Source organism: Anomalospiza imberbis, chromosome 2, assembly GCF_031753505.1.
Source record: "Anomalospiza imberbis isolate Cuckoo-Finch-1a 21T00152 chromosome 2, ASM3175350v1, whole genome shotgun sequence".
NCBI classification, from domain to species: Eukaryota; Metazoa; Chordata; class Aves; order Passeriformes; family Viduidae; genus Anomalospiza; species Anomalospiza imberbis.
In genome coordinates, this window is record NC_089682.1 from 59424549 (window position 1) to 59447447 (window position 22899).

A 22899-nucleotide genomic window follows, 5' to 3' on the forward strand; every position below is an offset into this window, starting at 1 on the left:
AACAGTCATACAAAGCAGCTTTGGAAATCTCTGAAGCCAACTTCTAGCCTTCACCATGAAGACCTTGGTACAGGACTTTTGAGCCTCTGGATAGAGACCAAGGTATCAGCTGACCAACATTAATGACTGTCCAGTTCTGTCAATTACCCTTTACTTTTCTAAGTGTGCTAAGAACATTTTGTGTTATCGCTTTTCGGAAAACTTGTCTTCCCTGTGCTTACATCCTTACCTGATTCAGAGTGTTTGCCTAGTGCTCATAGACAAACAGACTGTTCTCATGTTTGCTAAAGTAAAACAGAAGTGATACTCTTAAGAGACCATATAAGTTTGAAGGGGCTAAAGAAGCTCTGGCTTTGTGAGACCTTTCCATCTTCTGTCTGACACTGGGCAAAATATAATCTTACAATCCAGTTCTTGACTTACAAAACCAAGCAGTGATATTTGCTGTCTTTTGATTAGCTTGTCTGTTCAGCTCTGCCAGGAAAGTATCAAAATACTGTTAGCACACTGTACAGCCTACTAAAATCTCACATTTGGTTGGAGCTTACTGTCATATGTACTTATGTTAAATAAGTCAGACCAACCCCCATGCTATTTCTCGTGAAATGGGGACATGTATACAAAAGATGGCTTGCCAGCCTTCCCCCTCAACTTACAAACAGCTGATCACTGCCTTCCCCAGTCCAGTTCATGCAGTATTTTATGTCCGGGAAGACAGACAAGCATGATGGGTGGCCTTCAGACTAACCGACTGAATCCAGCTCTCAACTCTTACTCTGTAAGAAAGGGTTTAGATAGAATGTAACAGGAGTTAATTTAAGCTGCCTCAAGAGTAAATGAATGCTGGCACTAAGCCTAATGCTCTTGAGGGGATTGGAGTTCTAGTAGAGAGTGAATCTCACTTGGAACTTGGCCTAACGCTCTTAAAAGACACTGAGATGTGGAAGTGAACCTTCAGGCATGAGGAGATGTATGTTTACTTGGCTTTTTTTTTTTTGTACTTTGTAACGAAACTTAAAAGAAATAAGTTTCTGCCAAACATGATTTCCTAAGAATGACAGGACTCACAAGGGTTTTCTTTCACGGTAGTGTGTTTTTGTCTTTTGATGTGATTTTATATTATATTCATTATGCCTAATGAAAGACTAAGAAAAGACTGCATTTAAGCATTGTTACATAACTATTCAGTGGGACATTGACTGTTAAAGAAAAATTACATTTTAAACATTTCAGAAAATATTTTATTAGTATTTTCATTTGCTTTTTCACATTTTCATCAATGCAAACACCTCTAGTACAAAGTCTGATGTCACCACACAGAAAACATTTTTTAAGAAAGCAGGTATGACATCTTGCTAAATGTAATGATTTCTGCTTACAAGAGCATGGAAGAGCAAATTGAGCAGGACAGCAAAGGGAGGTAACATTTTAGGGCTGCAGCATACAGTAGCTGATGACATTTTTTACCGTAGAACTCAATTTGTCTGGTGAAACTTTTATTATATCTACCAGACTGCCAGCATCATTTCTATAGACGACAAAGATCTTTGCTTTCTGTCATAAACCACCCTGCAGTGATACCGCATGGGGTGCAACAGGACTCTGTCTGACTCACCAGGAGTTTTCCAGCTGTTCAAGGCGTGTGTTCTAGCACTCACAACTGTACCAGCACAGTGACCGCAGCACAGCTGTGAACAGCACGAGCACAGCGGCGGCTTCGTACTCTCGGAGCCTTCGCCCATGAGGTGAATTTACCGCCGAGAGAGAAGGGGTGGCTGAGGACACTTAACTCGCCCAGCAGCATTGCGTGCTCGCAGCCATACGAGGATAGCTCTCCATTCACACTGCAGCTGTAACTGTTCCAGGCAGGAATGTCATCTGAGGAAAGACAAATGACCTACTTATTTGTTTTTACTTAAAGAAAACCTGAAAATGCCTGTCAGAGCAAGGAATTAAACTTCCTTGCCTGTGCTGTGGTCATGTATTCAACATCAAGGTATCTGGCATTTAGAAATCAAATCTCTCAGCCATCCTTTACAAGATGTTTCTAAGATGTTGTCAGCACTCATGAAGTGCTTGCTATTGGCTTCCAGAGAAAATAAAGTCCTTTTAAGGTGTTTGCACAAATACTATGTATCAAACTGTAAGTTTGGGATGGAAAATATTTTGTCTGTCTAGAGGGAAATAGAAATAGGCAACAGGAATTTCCTGCAAATTTTACAGAAGAAGTGGGATTTTGCAGCGTGTTTAACAATCGGCAGATTTTGCCCCTATGTTTTATATTGGGATTAAAAAGGCTTTTCCCATGTGAGTTTGTTTCTGGGAATAGGAAAAAGCTTTTGCAATGTACATTAGCATGTAGAGATGGAAACCATTCACCCTGCATGTTGCACTCCTGGGTGATTTTGCAATGAGCAGTCATTTGTGTTCCCCAGAGAAGGTGTTTTTGAAGGGTTTGTATCCCGCTAAGAACTTGAGTCCTGAGATTCTTGAAGATGTCTCAAGTACTTCACAGAATGACACTCAGTGAACAACATATGCTAAAAGCAAACTGGATAAATTCTGAAATGCCATTAGTTAAATGACTGAAATTATGTTCTATGAAACTGAATTCATGACTCTGAATTCAGGTCAGGGAAGGAGAGCGAACTAAAATTACTTTGAAGGCAGTGATGGATGATCACCTTTTGTCAGTGGATAGAATGCAAAAAAGCATTTCCATATTTCAGAGCCCATACCAGAACATTTGTAATGTTGACAACACAGCACTGGCTGTCATACCAAAAAGAGGTGGAAGATATAGTTTGCTAAAACAGACTGAGTACCTTCTGAAGGCCCTCAACCAAAGACCAAAGTAATAGAAAATTGCATACAGCTGTTCTCTCAGTAGTCTTTCTTTCTTCACATTCACATAGAGTCACTAGGTGAACTACTCTCATAACAAGGATACCGGTACTGCCAACATACAAATGACATTTAACTTACTCTCTGCTTTACTTCATATGACCTTATCATTAATTCCCAGATGGCCCAATTTTTGAATGTGATCAACTAACTAATATTTGAATGTAACCAACCAAGACCCAGACAGCTTTGTTAAAACTATGGCAGTGAGGAAAAACAAGCACTCTGAAGCATTCATGGTGAGTAGTAGTCTTTTGGCACAAGTGTTACTGCCAACCAAGTCATTCTGTAATGCTTCTCAGCTAACACCTCTGCCACAACAATTTCTGTAAACTCATCTTCTGTCATCTGTATTTCACGAGAAACTCTACTCTGCCCTTGAGAAGGATATTCTAAACTTGCTCATGCTTTTGTTGTTTCTGAATAAACCTGGGATGCAACAAATAGGATCACACATTGAGCAACACATCCATATGGGCCATCAAAGCCTAGGAAATCATCAGCGCCGGGTCTGCCCCACTTGTGGAAGCTCGGCTAACCTGCTTTGCTCAGTACTCTGGGATTCCCGCAGTACCTCCAGCCCCGCTCGTGATCCATTGCTCCTCATGCTCTCAGCTGTGGGAGTCTGCTCTGGGACGAGAGTCACATCAGGGAACGAGGTGAACTTGAGCTCTGTGACAGACACATGGGGGTGGCCGGGGCATCCCTGGGGCCGCAGGAGCGCTGCAAGCGTCGCCACTTTTCACTCCCTACCGCAGAGGCCTTCTGTGCCCCCTCCCCTGACGCAGCCCAACACCTGGTCCCTGCCCTGCCCGCCTGCCCTCACCTGGGGGGCTCCCCGGCCCGGACGGGGGGAGCGGGCGCACTCTGCCTGCGTTACAGAAACAGGGCATCAGTTAGGTTGGAAAAGACCTCTGGCATCATCGAATCCAACCTGTGCCCCAACATTGCCATGTCAACACGACTATGGCACTGAGTGCCACATCTAGTCTTTCCTTAAACACGTCCAGGGATGCTGACACCGCCACCTCCCTGGGCAGCCCATTCCGACGTCTAACCACCCTTGCTGCGAAGAAATTCCTCCGAATGCCCACCTTAAACCTCCTCTGGCGCAGCTTGAGACTATGTCCTCTCGTGCTGTCCTTTGTTGCCTGGGAGAAGACGCCAACCCCTGCCTGTCTACACCCTCCTTTCAGGTTACCTCTCTGCCAGCTCCGTCCCCTCCGGTTGCGCGAGTGGAGTCGCTCCCGCCGGCGGAGCGGGGCCAGCGCGATCCCGGCGGGACCGGGCCGGAGCTGCCCCCGCCCCGCGGCCTCGGGCCCGGCACTGCGCATGCGCGGCGCGGCCGCCGCGGCGCTTTCCGGGAAGATGTCGGCGGCGTGGAGAGCGGCGGTGGCGGCGGCCGCCCGAGCCCCGCTGCGGGGGCGGCTCGCCGCGATGCGGCCCCCGCGCAGCCAGCGCCGCCCGTCCGCATGGGGGGCCGCCGCCGCCGCTGCTCTGGTCGGGGGAGGTTGCCTGGCGGCGTGTTACAGCGGGCGACCGCGCGCGTTCCCGACGGTCCTGGCTCAGGTAAGGCAGCAGCATCCCCGCTCCCGGCGGCGGGCAGGGCTGGGCGGGCGCGCAGGGAGCCGGGGGGCGGGGGTGGCTGTCGGCGGCCCGCAGACGGGTCGGGGTCCGCGGTGGTCAGACCCCGTCGTGAGGCGGGACTTGGCTGCGGGAGCCCACCTGGCCCCGGTGGTGTGGCAGGTAATGCGCGTCCCCGGCCCCCTTGGCATCAGCAGCGTGTCACTTACGCTGAGCAGCCTCGCCTCGCCGGGGGGCTCCGCCGTTCTCCGCAGCGGGAGAAGGCAGGGTTTGCCTTAGCACGGAGCCTTTCCCCTCTCCCCTTGACAGCCCTGGTCGCGCAGAACGATGGACCTGTGTGTTTTGCACAAACACACGGCCTGTAGTGAGCTCCGCGTTTTGCTGGTAACTTTCAGGGGAAACTTCCACGATGCCCAGTCTGCACGTCAGATGCTGTTAGACAGTCATGCACATTCTTACCTGTTAAAAAAAAAAAAAAATATATATATATATATTTATATTTCACAGAAGTAGTACTTTTGTAGTTCATCATTTGTGTGAAATGCATCACACAAAATGATTTCCTCTTACCATGTCCAAAATGTGTGTCCTGGATGCTAAAATGTGGTTTGTCTTGAATTTGTCCTGGGTGCTCAAGGACAGATTGTTATTGTTTATAACATAATCTTTGTACATGATTACCCAACTTTATTCTTTTCATGGAGGCAGTGAGCTTTTTCCCGTTCTTCATTCAGATAAGAAGTTACTGTCAATTAGAGTTGGTTTGTTATTTCAAAGCTCGAAGACCTAAATGCTTTGTAGGCCAGAGGGTTTAGGTGAGATGGGGGAAGAGGTCAGTCTATGCTTGCAGTGCCATTCATCTACTTATATCTAAGAATTTTTGGAAGTATTCAACACTTTGTATGCTTTGATGTCTTATCTCTTAACAGTGATTAAACAGTCTGAACTACAAGCAGATAAATAGCAGCCTTTATTCCTGAGGACAACCTTTATTCCTGAGTCAAGAACAAATAATTACTTTTTTAATACTTTTTTTTAATATTGTATTCTTCATTGTGGAAAATACCTAAGCTACATCTTCTTAGAAAACTCACTTGTTATTAGATAGGCATTTTTTCTAAACAGATTATCTAGTAGTCCTGGTTCCTTGGACGACACGTGTTAAAACTTTAATTTTCTGTATCCATCTCCTAGTGAGGAAAGCATCCATTACTCAACAGATATCCTACTGAAAATGTATCTCCTATTTGTTCCTTTGTTTAATTATGTGAGGTTTTTAAGCCGCATTGCATTATTTTTTGAAAGCCCTGTCTTTGAGACCAATTTCATTAATGCATGGAACTCTTGCTTAAGTAGATGTGTATGTAGATATATATTAAAAGTGGGAAGTAATCAGTTTTAAAGGGTGTTGAATGAAGAGGTCTCATTCTGGTGCTGATGTGTTCTTGTGGAGTAGCTTCTGTGTAATGCATGGACAGTCCTATGAGTACACTTTTAATAATAAAGTGTATAATATAATAATTCTCAGGAGGCAGTCTAAAAGCCTAGGACTTATTTAACTGATTTGGTTTTGGTGACAGCAAATTGATGTACTCTTTAAATGTTCATTCAATTTGAACTTTTCAGTTTTCCCATAGAATGATTGTTGGAGAAGCTTATTCTCCATATGTGTTGTACTCCATAATGCTGCAGGTAATGTACTGAGATTTAAAAAATATCTAAGAAATTACCTTGCAGAGCATAATGCTGCAAGTGGATTGTGAAAGCTATGAGCAGCAGTGATAGAGCCAAAGAGGCGCGCTGCAAGTCTTTTGAGCAGTTTAGATGCTACTTGTGACCTCTGATTGATAGAAAATAGCCCAAAGTGCAACAGTGTTGAAACAAGTAGTCACCTTTATAACTTATTTTGAAGCCATCTTTTTCTCAGTTCAGAGATTGTGCAATCATGAGATATGAAAATGCTTTGCGCATTCTCATGGTGGATACCTTATTTTCTGTTATTATTCCTTTTCATTATAACTAATCTTAACCAGCCTTGCTTGAGCTTGTGCTGACAAACAATATTGAACTGTTTGTTCCTGTTGTAGTATGCTATGTAGTGGGAATGTTGATAGCATGGTGTGTGAGTATTACCGGTCAAGGCAAGTATTTGAAATTAAACAATGTAATTTTCATTATCTTTGTTTTAAAGGAATATGTAATGGAAATGTTTATACTTCTGTATCATCAACAAGGCTTACTGGTTGCTCTTGAGAATGCAGTGAGATTATAGTACAGTGCTTCCCAATTTTCCTTGGTAATATAGTCTTGACTGTTGAATTGCTGCAAAATAGGTTGTAATTATTTAAAATATTTGACAAAGTGAAGTTGACAAAGTGACAATGTATCTCCATGCTGTAAAGAACCAATATAATAAGATTTTATGCTTTTCATCAGCATTACATTATGTCTAAAAAGTTCTGTCATTAAGACCAATGTCATGTCAGTGTGTAAGCATAATTTGAGCCACTGAGTAATTTTATTTTTGTCCTGAGTTACCATCAGTAACTTCTTTGCACACAGACTTCACTGAAAATACTTCCTGTTTGTTTAGGTTAAGTAGTTTGAAGTTGATAACTCTACTTAGATTTTCCCTTTTTCTCACTAAAACTAATCTCTGTCAAAGTAGTCAGACATTTTCCAGTTTTTCCTTGTTCCAGGCAATTTCAGACATACAATTTCTAGTGAAGCTGGCAAGCAGTATGCCAAAGGTAAAGTTCTATAAATATAGTATTTACTCTTTTTTTTTCTTTCTTCTAAAGCTTTTGAATATTCTAAAATCAAAGACTGATACCTTTGGCACCTAGTTTCTTAAATCTATTTTTAATTCTTGTCCTTTCTTCCTGCTGTAATAGCTTTAATCCTGCTTATATTGGTTAGGGGCACTTCTGATTTCTGCTCAGATTAAATGAAATCCAGCCTAACACAGCATAATCCTGTATGAGTCTTTGCAGAATCAAAGGTCTTTCAGGGTCAGATAATCTGTTTTCTTTTTTTGAGTTGTATGGATAGCTTTTGTTTTATTTTGTAGTGACATATGTTTGGTTACTGTATTTTAATAGAATTGTTTATTCTGACAATGGCTTTTCAGTTCGGGGTTTTTTTTTTAATTTTGGCCCAGGTTTTTTGTCACCATTTTCAGTGCCACTTACCTGCTCTTATGATGTACATTATGTGGTTAACATCTCAGTAATAAAACATTCTATATTTAATGTAATAATACCTCAGATATAATCTTTGATGATTTATGAAGTTGTTTTCATTCTCTGTCTTCATTTGCTGACCTACTTTTTAGAAACATATAACTAATAATATGTTGGAGTAAGTCCTTAGTGTTGATTGTAAAACTCTGCAAAGATTGATATAGCAAAATGAACACATTATTTTTGAATTTTTTTCTTTATAGATACCAGGTTTTGGTTCTATCAACATAAGTTATTTACCTGTGAAGCTACACTGACAGTACCCAAACCAGATAATAGCCTTTGCTGGAAAAAACTAGATCAATTTTTGTTTTTTAATGAAATTATCCCATCAGCTTGTATCAAGAGGAGAAAAAAGAAGGGGGGGGGTAAAGGCTTTTGTTCTACCAGTGTAACTCAGAATGGGAATTTATGTTGAATTCACTAAAAGTGTTTCTTCTATTATCCTAACCAACACCGGCGGGTCAAAAATGTTCACAGGCTGCTTTTCTTTTTTAGTAATGGAATTCAAATGGCACAATGGTATATGGTTTGTAACCTTGATCAGACTTGGAGTATTGTCTCTTGTGCCTTTATTCTCCCAGAGCACCCAGTTTGCAATACTAACATTGCCCATTCCAACTAAATTAGGACCTTTCCAATGGACAGAAGGTTCGATCTTGGATGTGCACAAACTGCAAATGATAAGAAAATTCTGAGAAGCAGCAGGCTGCCAGAGGCAGTATATCCTGCCCCTGCTGAGTTTTTTATGGCCATGTTTAGGTCACTAGCTTCTGAAAGAATATAATTTGATTTGCCCTTGAAAAGTTGTGATCCCTGCAGCGTATCACAATTTGTGCAGAGTCTAAGTCACTGTTTTCTAAATGAGACTGGCTAGTGTTGTTACTAGCACATATATATAAAGCTTTGTGTGTGCAAAGTCTTGTCTGCTGATAAACATTATCATGTTCAAGCACTCTTTTTTAGGGTTGTGGGAGCATTAGCTGGTACTTAAATATTTGATACTGCTTACCTAAGGTAAAGAGGAAATCATAACCTACTAACAGAAATTTTTGGGGTCTGTTACATGGTCATAGTCTAATTTGTTCTCTTTATCTTACCTTTTCTACTACTGCTGTCTTGCATCAGCAATCTTCTTCAATTATTCCAGATCAGAGGAGACTCAATTTGTATCCAGGAGGTCTTAAATACATATGTTGTATATGAGCATACTGAAAATATTAAGATAGTGCATAAAACAATTAACAAACAATTTGTGATAATTTGTAAATATTTTAAGTGTCTGAAAATCTAATTTTATTTAAAATGCATTTATTGAAACAATTCTATTTTGGACTGCAATTTTTTTTTAATCTCAGTTTAAACTGGATTGAATGTTTCATAATTTTTTGGGTGTCAATGATTCTTAAGAGAAGCAAAGATGGGAGTGGTGACTTTGTATGTGAGACTACCCACACACTGCATGGGAGTGGTAACTCCCATGTAGAACACAATGGAGTGGCAACTTTTTATGTCACAATTTGAAAACTGTTACTCTGAGCAACTGGGAGTAGAAAGCTTTGAGCGATTAAAACTAGAGCTTAGATTTGTTTTCCAGGTCTATATGTGTACCCACCATGAAAATTTATTTTGGAACTATTGCCTTACACTTTTTAAAGAAACCAGAATACTGTAAAAGATTCTCCAAATACTAGTTCGTTCAGGGGACACCCTCTTGGTTCACCTGTGGAAAGGTAAAATAGTATATAAACAAATCCTAGGGCTATGCAGAACTTAGTACCACAGCTCATAGGATAATCTAGGGAGAGTGCATGTATTAAATGCATTAAATACGAATAACTTATATTTAGCAGGGGTTTAATAGAAGTCTCTGGACTCCCAGACTTGGAAGCTGATTAAAAAAAAAAAGATTTCAAAAGTTTTGTAATCCTACCTATGTTTTTTGGTGACACTTTGAGCTGTGCGCTGTGTCTCCAAAGAGATTGAGTGCTGAAACATAGTTGGTTTAGGCAAGTTCCGGTATTTTGTGCATGGTATTTTTCCTCAGGTAAAATTTCCAACCCAGATCAATAGAAAATTATCAAAATAATGTCTGCTGTAAGCGTGTTACCTGTCTGATGTATATTTGCTTGATTGGCAACTTCTGGCAAAAACGTGTAAACTACATGTGATTCCGAAACAATTGTTATCAGTTGCATGCAGATCAAAACAGCATTTTGTTTAAATAATTTGAATTATTTTCTACAGAGCAGTGGAAGGAAAAAGTGCATAGCTCTGGGATTGTAATTGGTTTTTCACACATCCTTAGTAACCAGGATCATTTTGTGACCTAAGTTATGCTTACACTGCTTGTAGGTCACACTTTCTCACTCACTATATTTAAGATTTTTTGGTTGGTTGTTTTTTTTTGTTTTGTTTTGTAATAGATAGTGTTATTTAGGAATCTATGCATAATAAGTGCATGTGAAGGATTTTTGGCCAGATAAAAATATACATGTGGTGTTTGAATTCAGTCACCAAATAGAAAAAAAAAAGAGTGTATTTCTTGTACATTAATAATGATTCCTACAAAGTTACACATTAGTGCTTTGAATTGTGAGACACTGATATATTGTGTTAGAATGGGAATTTTTGTAAGAGTATATTTGCCTGGTTCATGCTGGGGAAAGAACATTGCTGTTAAGATGAGATATCTTGATAAATATAGAACCTGGGATAAAATTGCATAAGGATTTGTAATGATGTATAGAATCGCCTGGAGGGAGGAATGTGGTTCTAAAATAAAACCAGAAAGGATATGTGCAGTCTAATCTAAGAAACATACAAAAAGATTCTTGTGTTTACTCTGTCATCAAAAGGAAAAGGCTGCCTGCTTTTGTTGGAGCAGAAATCCCAGGATAGGTTCTTTTCTCCTAAGTAATATTTTGAAGTGTTTATCTTAAAGTCTTTATTCTATTAGAATTTAATGGAGAATGCAGATGCACATAGACGATTACTAGGATGCTCACTAAGTAAAATTAAACATGCATAAGTCTGCATCATAATTTTAACATGCTTTTGAAACAATGCAAATGTTTGTAATCCACATCAAGCAAGCTGCTCAGTGATGGCTCACAGGCCACAGAGAAGCCTTACAGTGGAATTCAATTTGTGTGCATCTGACCACATGGTTACATTATTAATTCTTAAAATCTATGTAGTAAAACAATGCCATGTAAAAATAATGAAAATTACCATTGCTTTTGTGGATTGGGGCATCTTAAAGCAAGGATTCTTTGTTTATTTCTTCTTGGTTTTAAATCTCCTGCTTTACAACTTCCTTAAAGGAAGGGAATTCCTCAAAATGTTGTCCTTCTGTCTTTTTGCATCTTACCTTGCTGCTGATTATTGTTCTTCTTGCTGTCTTACGCTGTTCTGAGTGGCAGTACACAGCACACAGCTAGGCAGTGGTTCCCTGCACAGCCTTAGATTTCTGTTCTGCTTGTAGCATGGTTGGAGAAGTCTTAGAGTATTCTTACTGCATCTTCAGGTTATGTCCTTGAACCATCTACAAGATGGAGCCTTTAAATTTTCCTGGTGAAGGATGTGCAAGACTTGCAGCCTGTGGAGGAGGCCCCAGCTGGATTCAAGGTGCTTTGAACCCCTGGTGTTCCTTTCCAGCAGTGCCCAGAACTAGAGAGGTTCCTTTTTCAGCTGTGGCAAGCTGCAGGCAGTGCTCTTGCTGGCATGTGGCAGCATCCATCCCTCTGCCAGCTTCATGGTTTATTTTCCACTGTATCTTCATTGTTTTATTTACTATTTCAATAAATATTACCAAATAAAAAGTTGTCATAGATCATGACAAGGCAGTCAACTCAGTAGGTAAATGCATTCAATACTGCCTCTTACTGAACAGGAAATAGGTAGTCATTTTTTTATTAAATTATTCAGATACCTGTCATCTATGGCTATGAAAGAGACAGTTTAACATAATTTATGCATGTGCCTTCTAACCCGGGTACATCATGTGAATATATTCCTATTAATTTTTTTCCTCTACTGTGCATCTAGAAGTAGATGAAGTACTACAATTGGTTTGGTTCTGAGTTTAAATTACTTGTAACATTGTTGCCTCTGAATTCATCTTTAATGATTGAGTTTTGGGTACTAGTCTCAAGATATTCTGAAAATAGTGTGAGCTCAAAACCTTTTTTAAGCATTGATAAATATGCAATTAGATTGCTAGTTCAGCCTATCCCAATCTTTTTTATTTTTCTTAAATGTTCTTCAGGATTTCTGAAACTGTTCCTTTGTGCAACCAGTGAGGGTAACCTTAGCTACCTCTTGTTTTATTCTGTATTTCACTGTGTTATGGAAATACTGGATGTATCAGGTATCCATCAAGTAGTCTAAATCAATAACTGGGATATTAAATATATCACAAACATCATTCTCAGCATTAGTGACATACAGTCATTGTCATGTTATGTGCCTAAAATAGAATGTGGTATAGAGAGTTTGGAATCTCTAGGACCATGATGTTATAATTAATTATACCCTTAAATATTACTTATATATGTGCATTTGTTTTACAACTTTAAATATACAGTATCCTTTTCAGCTTTTTGAACGTGAATATTTATATCCTTAAGTTCCCGGCTTTGAAAATATTTACATTTATTCCCTTCTCTTTGTGCACAGAGATTCTTTGTGCAGGTGTCTTCATTGATACTAAAACAACATGATGTAAAATGTAATCTTAGAGGTCAAGGTTAAAATTTTATCTATCTTTCATCTGATCTGTCACCTTTTCCTTGAATTCACTCTCGCTATATGACTAGAATAATTAAATAAAATCTAACTGACATTCCTTCTAGGCACTTTGATACATGTGGACAGATGGGGTGAGTTAAGCTGCATGGTTTTGTGCTTTTAGCTAACGTAGTAAAAGGTTAGTGCTTGAGAGTCTTTGGCTGTTTATGTTAATGGACAAACATAAACAGATAAGAAAATAGCTTGCCTGAAAACAAAAAAAAAAAGATGGATTAGAAAGAATTGCACAAAATAATATTCTGATTTTTAACAAAGAACGTAAAGAAGAAACTAGCATTTGTTTACTGGTGATACAAGACTTTTTCTCCAGTAAATACCGTAGATGGTTTCAACATAGATACTATAAAGGTTCTTTTTTATTTGGTTTCTCAGATGGAAGCTCTGTCTTTTTTTTTTCCTAGAAACTTTGAGCTTATTGATAATTACCCTTTTTTTTTTTTTTCTGTAAGAAATGCTCTGTTCTGTGCAAGCAGTAGCGACTGTTTTCCCCATTGCTGCTGTTTTGTACTGTTTTCCAAATGCATTTGCTGGGTTAGCATGAGAGCTCTGTATTGCATTTATTTGTAGACTTTTGTGTAACATTGTGGCTGACTGAATATGGTTATTCCTGGCAAGTGGCTCAGCATTTTGGAAACATAATCTAGCCAGAAAGAACAAATAACTCAGAATCTAGTTTAAATAATTATCCAGGATAAATGACAGATGGAACTATGTGAAATGCTCATTCAGAACATGTGTAGTAGGCTATAGCTCCTTGCTGCTTCTCACCGAGCTTTTTATTACACATACAGCTGAAAGACAAGAGAAGGGAGTCTTGTCAGCTTCAAACACCAGATGTCATTTCAAGTAGTTCCTCAAGGTTTGTGTCCCCTTCAGCACAGGAGAAATTTCAAGAATGATTGTCTTGCACTCGTGTATTCTATGAAAAGCATTTATAGCAGATGTAGCTAATAAATATTATAGGTAGTGATAGTTTCCCTGCTCCTTTGCCAAATCATCAGAGAAACTCCTTCCTCTGCCTCCAAAAACGGCACAAACTCTAGCACAGTTATATGAAATGAAGAAAATAGGTATTTCCAAATACTTTTTCTAGCTCTTTCTTTTTTTTTAAAGTAGGCATTTTCTTTGATAATGCCTTTTATTGGCAATACTGCCATATTGCAATAATCTATTAAGAAATAATGCTGTAATATTAAAACAACATATACTGAGCTGCATATAAAGCTATGTACATATCTATAATGTAAATTTATACTTTATATATATTAGTAAGGATATGTATGCATATGTATAAAATATACTTAAAATACAGACTGTGTGACCACAATAGTAAAATATAAATATAAGAATGTGCTAATGGAGAAATGTTGGGATTTATTTTGGAAGTTTCTAGTCTAAATGGCCAGATATTCTTAGAATTTAAAGGATGAACTCTGCCTGAAGTTATACCAAAAACTTCTTCTGGTGGCCCTATAAGAGGCAGAGATCTATGTGCTGCCAGATCAGGCTGGGCTTTGAACTTGACTGCATGGGCTTGGTGATGTGAGGTCTTGCCAAGGAGAAAAGCACGAAGTTCTCTTGTGTTGTATTGCTCACTGTGGTGAAATGGACTTTGAAATTATATTTTATGATCTCACAAATTTGCCAAAATGAACTTTATTTTTCAGTAGAGAAAAGTCTTAATGGTTACTTATTGACCACATTATCTTTCAATCTGCTTCTCCTTTTATAAAACTTTGAAAATTAGAAGATAACAAACCTTAACAGCATAGCTGACAGAATAATTTGTTTGGAAATATAGTACAGCTTCTGTACCAGTCCTCTCTAGGCTTGTTTTTGAAGCAACTATGGATTTGTCTAGTAATTTGGTGTTTTTAATGGCAATGCAAAATCAAAATTATACTTGGCATGGAGACTAAGAAAGTGCTCTTTATTTTTAACCTTATATTGTTTAAATGCATAGAGACAGTGGTCTCAGGGATTGTCACAATGAAATGTTTTCCCTTGCTCATTACACTCTAATGACTTTCTCTTGGGTTATAGTTCTTACTTTGAAATGCGGTAAAGCTGATGGGTAAAACATCTGGCACCTTTTTTATTGAAAAATACACTTGATGATCTTAGGCATCAGGGAATACAATAGTATCACTGCTGTCTTTGGGAACAAGCAAACAATTACAGGTTTCTGCTGAAGATGGGAAACAGCAGGAATAAACATTGTCATCTCCAAAAGATGAAAAGCACAATACACAACATACATCAATTTAAAACCAGCCCTTCTCAGATCAATTTAGATGATTTTATCTAATGTAAAGCATTAATATTAAATCTGTACTGTTCAATATAGAACAAATGAGGAGAACTGATGCTTGACTTAGTTGTTCACATTACAGTCACAGAATAAGTTCTGTTGAAAGGGACCCTGAAGGATCATCAAATTCAACCCCTGGCCCTGCACAGGACCCCCCAAGAGTCACACCATGTGCCTCAAAGTACCGTCCAAACACTTCTTGAACTCATAAAGGCTTGGTGCTGTGGTTCTTAGATGTTCTTCACGAGATCCATCTCCACTTAAGAGAAGCTTTTCTACTTTTTGTTGTCATGGTTTAACCCCAGTTGGCAACTATGCATCTCAGATTCTCTCATTCCCTCTCTCCTTGTGGGAGAGAGTCAGAAAAATAAAGAGGAGAAAACTTGTAGGTTACAATACAGACAGTGCAATGTGTAGATGTTTTTTCTACTCTTTGACTTATTTTGTCTGCCATTACCTTCTTCTAACCTTCCACCAGACTATCTGCAGTGCATACTGCTATATTTTCTTTACTTAAGTGAGAATTTTTTGAGCTCTGTGAACTCTTTTTGTTTGAACTGGATGTAGCCAGACATTGCCATATGGAAACTTCTCAACTTAAAATATGTTGGGATTAATATATAATAGTGAAACATGCTCCATTTTGTCATGTACAGTTAAAATATGTATTGTAATTTGTCATTCCAATTAAATCAACTTCTGTATTATATCAGAGCTGGAGTTTGTTTTTATAGCTTGGTTGTTATTGTATTTGTGTGTTACTGTTGCAGTATTTCTCCTTCAGAGAAAAAACCCAGTTGTTAATTTTTTCGCATATAGCAGTAGTCAGCACTTCTGTAAAGAAATTTATGCTTGTCTTTTTGAGCTCTTGTCAGGAAGTTTCTTGCATAAGAGTACTAAAGATCTAAAAAGTCATAAGTAGCAGCATTTAGGCTGTGACCTATTGAAGGACTCAATATGGAAAACAAAAATGGCAAAAACTAAAGAAAGTCTTCTGTTTCTGGATTTAAAAAAAAAATCCATTAAAACTTTAAATTTTAATTTAGCCGGAGAACCATCATGAATGGTAGACAATGTAAAGGGTATAAAATTACTGTTTCTAGAACAGAGTGTTTTTTCTGAATATACCAATTGTATGTAATGTTCCTACTCAGTCTTCCAGAAAACTACATTGGGAAATTGCTGATGTACTTTTTTCCCAACTGCTGTTAAATTTGGAAAATTGACAATATCATATTGCCAAATGGGGTTGCATTGTTATTCTTTAATTTTAACATTTGTGTTCTTATTTCTCTTCAGCCTGAAAAATGAAAAAATAAAGAAAAATCTAAATATTTAGGTGCACCAGAAGTGTTGGATGTGTTAATTGAGCAGATTTCATGCAGCAATAAATACTGTATTATTTATATTAACAGCCCTATCAAAAATAATGTACTTGCACTGATAATACACCATTTGTTTACTGAATGTTTTTCATGGGTGCCTCACTTTATAATCTGCAGTGCTGAGACCCTCAACAGTACTGTTTCTTGAAATGACAACAGTGCAATCAAGATGCATTGTCAGAATTCATTGAATTGTAGTCACATTCCTTGGTGTAAAACTTTTAAAGGATTATATGGTGTTCCAGTACTGATGGATTTTTCCTTGCAGTGTACACTTACTCTCTCTGGCAGTGGTAGGAGGTACCACTTCCAGTATCGAAGAGTACTGGTATTGACAGCAAACATGGAGTGATTATCCCGGGATTCATCACAAGTCTGAGTCCTTTGTGGGTAGGATTTGTGAGACTGTAGTGTGGGAGTAATGGGGCATCTTTATTCCTTCTTCATCCCCTGTAGCCTGTGGGTTAGGTCACTCTCCCTCCATAACTTCCAGGAGCAGCAGACTCCATTGAGGGACTGCTCTGCCAGCAGGAGGCAAGACTGCTTTCATTGCTAAAGCAAATGGGCTGTTCTGGGCTCAGCTTTGAATGCAGAGTTAGAAGGTGATGAGTAATAGAAAGCAGACGCGGTGGCTCTGGGCCAGGCTGCATGGGGATTAAATTCTGGATGTGGTATTAATAGGATGGAATGAGACCCTTCCATACAGTTCAGCTCTCTCTGTGTGTGTATGGCTGCATATCACCTCAATGAATTAATGTTACACACATCCAGTTCTGACCATTGGAAGTGCCCAGCTGATCTGACTAGACCACTGTAAGTGGATTTAGAAGTTGCTTGCAGTTCTTCAAAGTGTGTAAAACTTCATGCATATGGTGTTCCTTGCCATTCTGGAGGTCACGGCCAAGCTGTTACCTGCTCTGTCAGACCTGGAGATTGTAAGTTTCCCATCAGTGCATGCTCATGAGGTGTTTCTGGCCCATTGAGCGTCCCTGTGAGTGTTTGGCAAAACAAAGATGGTGGACACAACATCCTTTATTTGAGCAGCTTCTGTAACTGGGAAGATTGCACAAGCTTTTGATCACAACACCAAGCAGTAGAACATGTCTTTTCTGTTGGTAAACTTTGAATAGACAGATGATGAGTTTCTGATGGGGATCAGGTTATGTGGACATAGCCATGAGACAATAAATTATGCACTTTTTATTGTGGATAGGGTGATGGTCCTTCAGGCCATAATTTGCAAAGAGCAGAGACCATTAATAGTTTTCATAAGAATTTGGAGGTAACATAGCAACACTATGCCTAGCATGCCTATGCATCAGTTGAATAATTTTTGTTATTCATAAAATAGGTATCCATGCCATGGGCAGGGACACCTCGTGCTAGACCAGGTTGCTCAAGGCCTTATCCAGCCTGGCCTTGGACACTACCAGGGATGGGGCATCCACAGCTTCTCTGGGCAACCAGTTCCAGTATCTCACCACCCTCACAGTAAAGAATTTCTTCCTAATATCCAGCCTAAATTTCCTCTAAGTCTGTGCCCATTACTCACTGCTGTTCCTGAGAAGGAATCACTCTCCAGCTTCCCTGTAGGCCCCCTTCAGACACCAGAAGCTTTCTATGAGGTCTCCACACAACCTTCTTTTCTGCAGGCTCAACAGCCCCAGCTTTCTCAGACTGTCTTCATAGGGCAGGTGCTCCAGTCTCCTATCAATTACGTGGCCTCCTCTGGACTTTCCATCAATTCCATGTCTCCTTATGCTGGGAGCACCATTACTGTGCTGGACTCACCAGAGCAGAGCAGAGGGGCACACTCCCCTCCCTCATCCTTCTGGCCATTCTGCTTAGGATGCAGGATGCAGTTGGCTTCTTGGGATGCAAATGCACATTAACAGCTCATGTTGAGTTTTTCATCAACCATACCTCAAGTCCTTCTCCACAGGGCTGTTTTTAATGATGCCCTTTAATACTTCATTGGTATCAAATGCTTTGCTGGAATTCATGATGAAGCTAAATGGAAGTATTGTTGTATAAATACGCTTTACTTCAGTGTTTAGACTTAGAGTCAAGTGTCGAAAGAGCCTTGATGAGTTCTTTCGTGGCACTTGTTATGTCACAAGGGGAGAAACTTAACTGAAGGTGCACTTCTTAATTGTGAAAAACAAGTCTGTAGTAATGGAAGAAAGTCTGTAAAAATTGACAACTGCTGTAATTTTGTAGAATTCCTAGCTGGCTATCCATTTAATATCCTGCTCCTTTCCTAATAGTGTGGGTTTACTCCATGTGACTTATTTTCTTGATTTGTTGAGGGCTTGTGACCTTCAGAGAGAAAAGGGGAGAGGATCGCTTCCCATGCAGAAGCAGCTTGAGAAGTTCTTAAGTTTGAAAAAAAAAAGTGAGAGGGAATTTTTGCTACGTGGAAATAGTTTAGCTATATAAACTTAGATTGTCTTTATGTAAGTTGGTTTTGTAGTGTCTTGTATGTTGAAATAATTGCAAATAACGGGGTTCTCATGTTCTGCAGCAAAACATATATAAGCTTATGATACCTGAGCTATGAATCTATGAATTGAGATTTTGCTCTCAGAATAAAAGTTCCCCCTTGGGGTTTTTTTTGTGGTTTTTTTTGTGGAGTTTTTTTGTTTTGTTTTTGTTTGTTTGTTTCTTTGTCTTTTGGTTTTTTTTTGTGGTGGTGTGGGAGTGTAGTGTTGCAATTTGTTGTTTTCCTAATTCGTCTCCTTATTAGCATAGGAGTGAGCAGCTGTGTTCATAATGCCAGGCTTGGCATGGAGTTTTAGTGGCCTTTTTAAAAGCCACAAGGCTGCACCTTAGCATAATGATAAATGCTATTAAGTCCTGGGCACCTGCATTTCTGTACAGAAAGCCTCAGACTCTTCTGTAGTAGTAAGTTTGCTGCAGAATGGGCAGGAGTTTTTTTCCAGTTAGTTTTTTTCCCACTGAAAACAAAACAGGTGGTTGTAGTCTGCCAAGTAGGAATATGGTTGTTTTGACAATATTAGGAAGATTTCTACTGCATACAACAGGAATCAAGAGGAGAAGTGTTTTTTCAGAATAAAGAGAGTCTGAAAGTTGGAATATTAACTATTTTGTCTCAAATCCATGATCTGGATACAACAAAACACACAAAATTCAGTCTTCATCTTTCAGATCAGATAAGCATGTCATCAACCAACTTACTGTGTGTGTTGATTCATTTAAAAAAAAAAAGGCACTTTCTGGAGAGTTGTCTATTTTTTTCCCAAGTAAAAATATTTAGGTTCTTGTGGTACTGCTAGTCTTGGATAGAAATATGATTCTTTGGGGACCAGAGTAAAAGAGAGACATGGAATTTCAAAGGTACACTATTTCTCAACCAGATTTAGGTACAACTGGGTACAGCAAATAAACACAACTGAAGAAAAAAGCAAATCAGTTTTGAAAGGAAATGTATAATTTCTTTTCTCTATCCCCTGTTTACTAAGAACTTCTTGAGAAGTACTATTTTTTCCTGAGACAGTCAAAATAACTATTTTTGAGTCAAAAAAATTGTTTTCAGGGCCATTTAGAGGATTCTTATGCAGATAGCTTGATATTCAAAGTACAGGTAATTCAGTGTAACTCATATAAGCATCTGTGTGAACTGTATTGTTAGTTTAATTTGCTATTTTTAAAACAGTATTAGATTATCATCGGGAAGATAGCACAATAATTTACCAAGTGCTAAACTGGACTTAAAATCCTCCTTAGTGGTATAGCCTAAAGTATGCATCTCAGTTGTGTTAAAGATATTAAAGTAAAAATAAAGAGGAGGAGGAAAGGCGTATCTCTGGTGTCAGAGAGGCATGTGGTAAGCTGTTGTATAAAGGGAAGGTAATGGATCTGCTTGGATTCCAGCCACTGGTGCTGGACACTGGCATTCTGCTGAGGCACATTCCGGGGCATTAAGAGCAATCCCTGAGTGTGCTGAGCCCTCTGCATAATTCATCTTCCCCATGGTCCACTCTGCAAGGGGCCAGGCACTCAGTGGAGGTAATTTCAGTACCAGTGCAACTTGTTGGTAGTCACTTTTTCAGTTCAGGGCAGTGTTTGTCTTCCAAACACTTGGACATGGATGAAGAGCTCCATTTGAATCTCCTGTGCAGGCACTATTTTTCATCCTGCTGTTGCTTTGAACGGGGTGTTGGATCTTGTCTCTGGTCTCAGTTTCTGGTTATAAGCAAGTCATCTTAAGAAGATGGCTTTTTAATCAATGTCTTGTAAGTGCTGTTGGAGTTAGTTGCAAAATTAAGTGGTGGTGGGATTGCCTTTTAACCTTTCTGTCATGTTACCAACTTACTCTGATACTAAAAGCTGTGACACTAGAGGAAAAACTGTAGGATGAATTTTTTCTGAACACAAAGAGGAAGAACAGAAGGAAAAAGGCATTATCTGTCAGTGCAAGGCACCTGTTTATTTTAACAAGTAATAAAGCAACACAGTAAAACTCAAACCCTAAAGATGTCCACAATGGGAGTTTACATCCTCCAACCTTTGAGTCTTATCATTCCCATTTTCTCCAGCAACCTAGTTTTCCACCTTTTCCCATTTTCTTGGCCAGTTAAAAGCAAGATGATGATGAATTAGCCCAAAAAACTTTGTGTTATGTCTCCTAAAGTATAAACTTTAAAAACACTCAGAAATGTTTGCAGAGTTGGCCTCCTTCTCCTTCCTGTGCTCAGATCTCCCAATGACAAGCATACACCATTTTGTAAAGTTTATTCCTCCAGGGTTGTCTTTGACTATGGTGATTATTTGGCCATTTGTTTTATGGAATGACCAGAGAGAGCCTGAAAGTATAGACTATAGCTTTGTATGTTTGATTGTGTGCAACCTCTTTATAAAAAAGGTATGTTATAAAAGCATCTAACAAAATATAAATATTTATAATGTTATAGGTTTTAATTTTGACTTTTCATGCTAACAGCTATGATTACTTTTCATTGTTTTTGAAAAGTTCTTTTGTAAGAAGACCTTTCAGATAAATACTTTATGTCAAGCTGGGTTGAGATTATCTAAGGATATCATTATACCCAAGGTAACTGTGACCTACACTTTGTTGAGTTGCCAAGCCTTGAAAATAGAAAATTACCTGCATTTCCAGCATGACTATTTATATTCACTTTTTAAAAGCTTAGTGACCAAAATCTATTTTAAAAATAACTTGTTTTTCTGATGTGTTGATAGCAATTAATCCTTATTTGAAGATGCACTCTAATTAAGCTTCTTAAATTAAACTGGTCTGGCTTTCACCTCTCCTGCCTTCTTAGAAAATCGTCCTACTTTGAGTGCTGCGTAATATTGTTTATAATTGTGGATGCAAAGAACTAGAAATATTGGACAGTGGATAGTATAATGGAAGGGATGGCACTTTCCTTCTCTAGCACTGGGAGCATAGTGCACTGATGTCTGTCCTCCTCCAATACCACAGCCTTTCTTAAAAAGAAGCCAAGGTTCAAAAAACTTGTGTTTAATTTGATGCTGTCATTTAACATTCTGTGTGGTTCTGGAACAAAGCTATTTATGCGTGGGACCTAAATAGTCATTCACAGCTGCTGCCAGCTTATATCCTGGTGATCTTTATAGCTCCTCATCCTCACACTGGAAAGACTTCTTTTAGATACAATATTTGAAGAGCACTGTGTTTCTTGGTTAGAGCCCTTGTCTAACCCTGTTCATGTTTCACACATTTAGAAGAACTGGAATTAAGATCATCTGTGTTAAATATAGGGAACCATAAGTACTTGAGAAGACAAAGAGTCTTTAAGAACAATTAGATGTAATTGAGCAATACTAGTGTGAAATGGTATCAAATAGGCCTTAGAATAGATAGTCAGGAGAGTTGTGCTTCATTTTTGGCAAATTTCTCTCATTCTAAAAAGAGGCATTTCTTAAAATTGTAGTTGAACTACTTTGTCTAAGCTGTGTAGCTGTCCTTTTTTAGTAAATTTTACTGAACTTTCCCAAGCATTTAGTGTGTTGGGTGTCTAAAGAGAATTTAATATGAAGCTGAACCAAAGGCAGTAGCGTTTACATTAAAAGAAAAAAAAATGTAGCACTGAGAAATAGCTTATAATCTCTTTCTCAGCTCTGTTATCTGATCATTCATAATTCTATCAAAATAAAGATAATAAAATAAATATCCACCTCTTATGTTGATGCTCCTGTGTAGAGTAGCATGGGAAACTGGCCCACTGGTACTTCTGACCCACTGTTGGGCAACCCTCTCAGGCACAGAGTGTAACTCCTGGGGATGGTGCTGTGCGGGGCCAGGAGCTGGAGATGATGAATCTTGAAGGTCCCTTTCAACTGAGCTTATTCTGTGATTCTGTCTTCCCAGATAAGAATTTTCTGATTCTTCCAGTTCACCTTTATGTCATCTTCTTCTTGCTTCTAAAGAGTATTCTCAGCCACCTTATTCCTACTTTGAACTTTCAGTCTTTCTTGGTGCATTTTGAATTACACAAGCATCTGTTTGAGGAAGAATGGAAAGCTGTATATTATTTTGAAACTAAAAAATATCTGTGAAAAATGAGTTAGAGACAATGGAATTGTTTTCTTTCTGCAGTAAGTAGTATAGCTTAAAGAGCCAAAATATATGCTTCAAGGTGTCCATGCACAACTA

The 22899-nt window shown here is 38.8% G+C and overlaps 1 protein-coding gene across 1 annotated transcript in view; it reads left to right on the forward strand.

Annotated features, from left to right (window-relative positions):
- Nucleotides 1–4114: 4114 nt before the first annotated feature.
- MICU2 (mitochondrial calcium uptake 2) overlaps nt 4115–22899 on the forward strand; it is a 135267-nt gene continuing 116482 nt past the window's right edge. Inside the window, exon 1 of the mRNA XM_068181342.1 lies at nt 4115–4473. Within this exon, the coding sequence (XP_068037443.1) occupies nt 4237–4473 (237 nt within the window). The 5' untranslated portion in view covers nt 4115–4236. The remainder of the gene's footprint in view (nt 4474–22899) is intronic.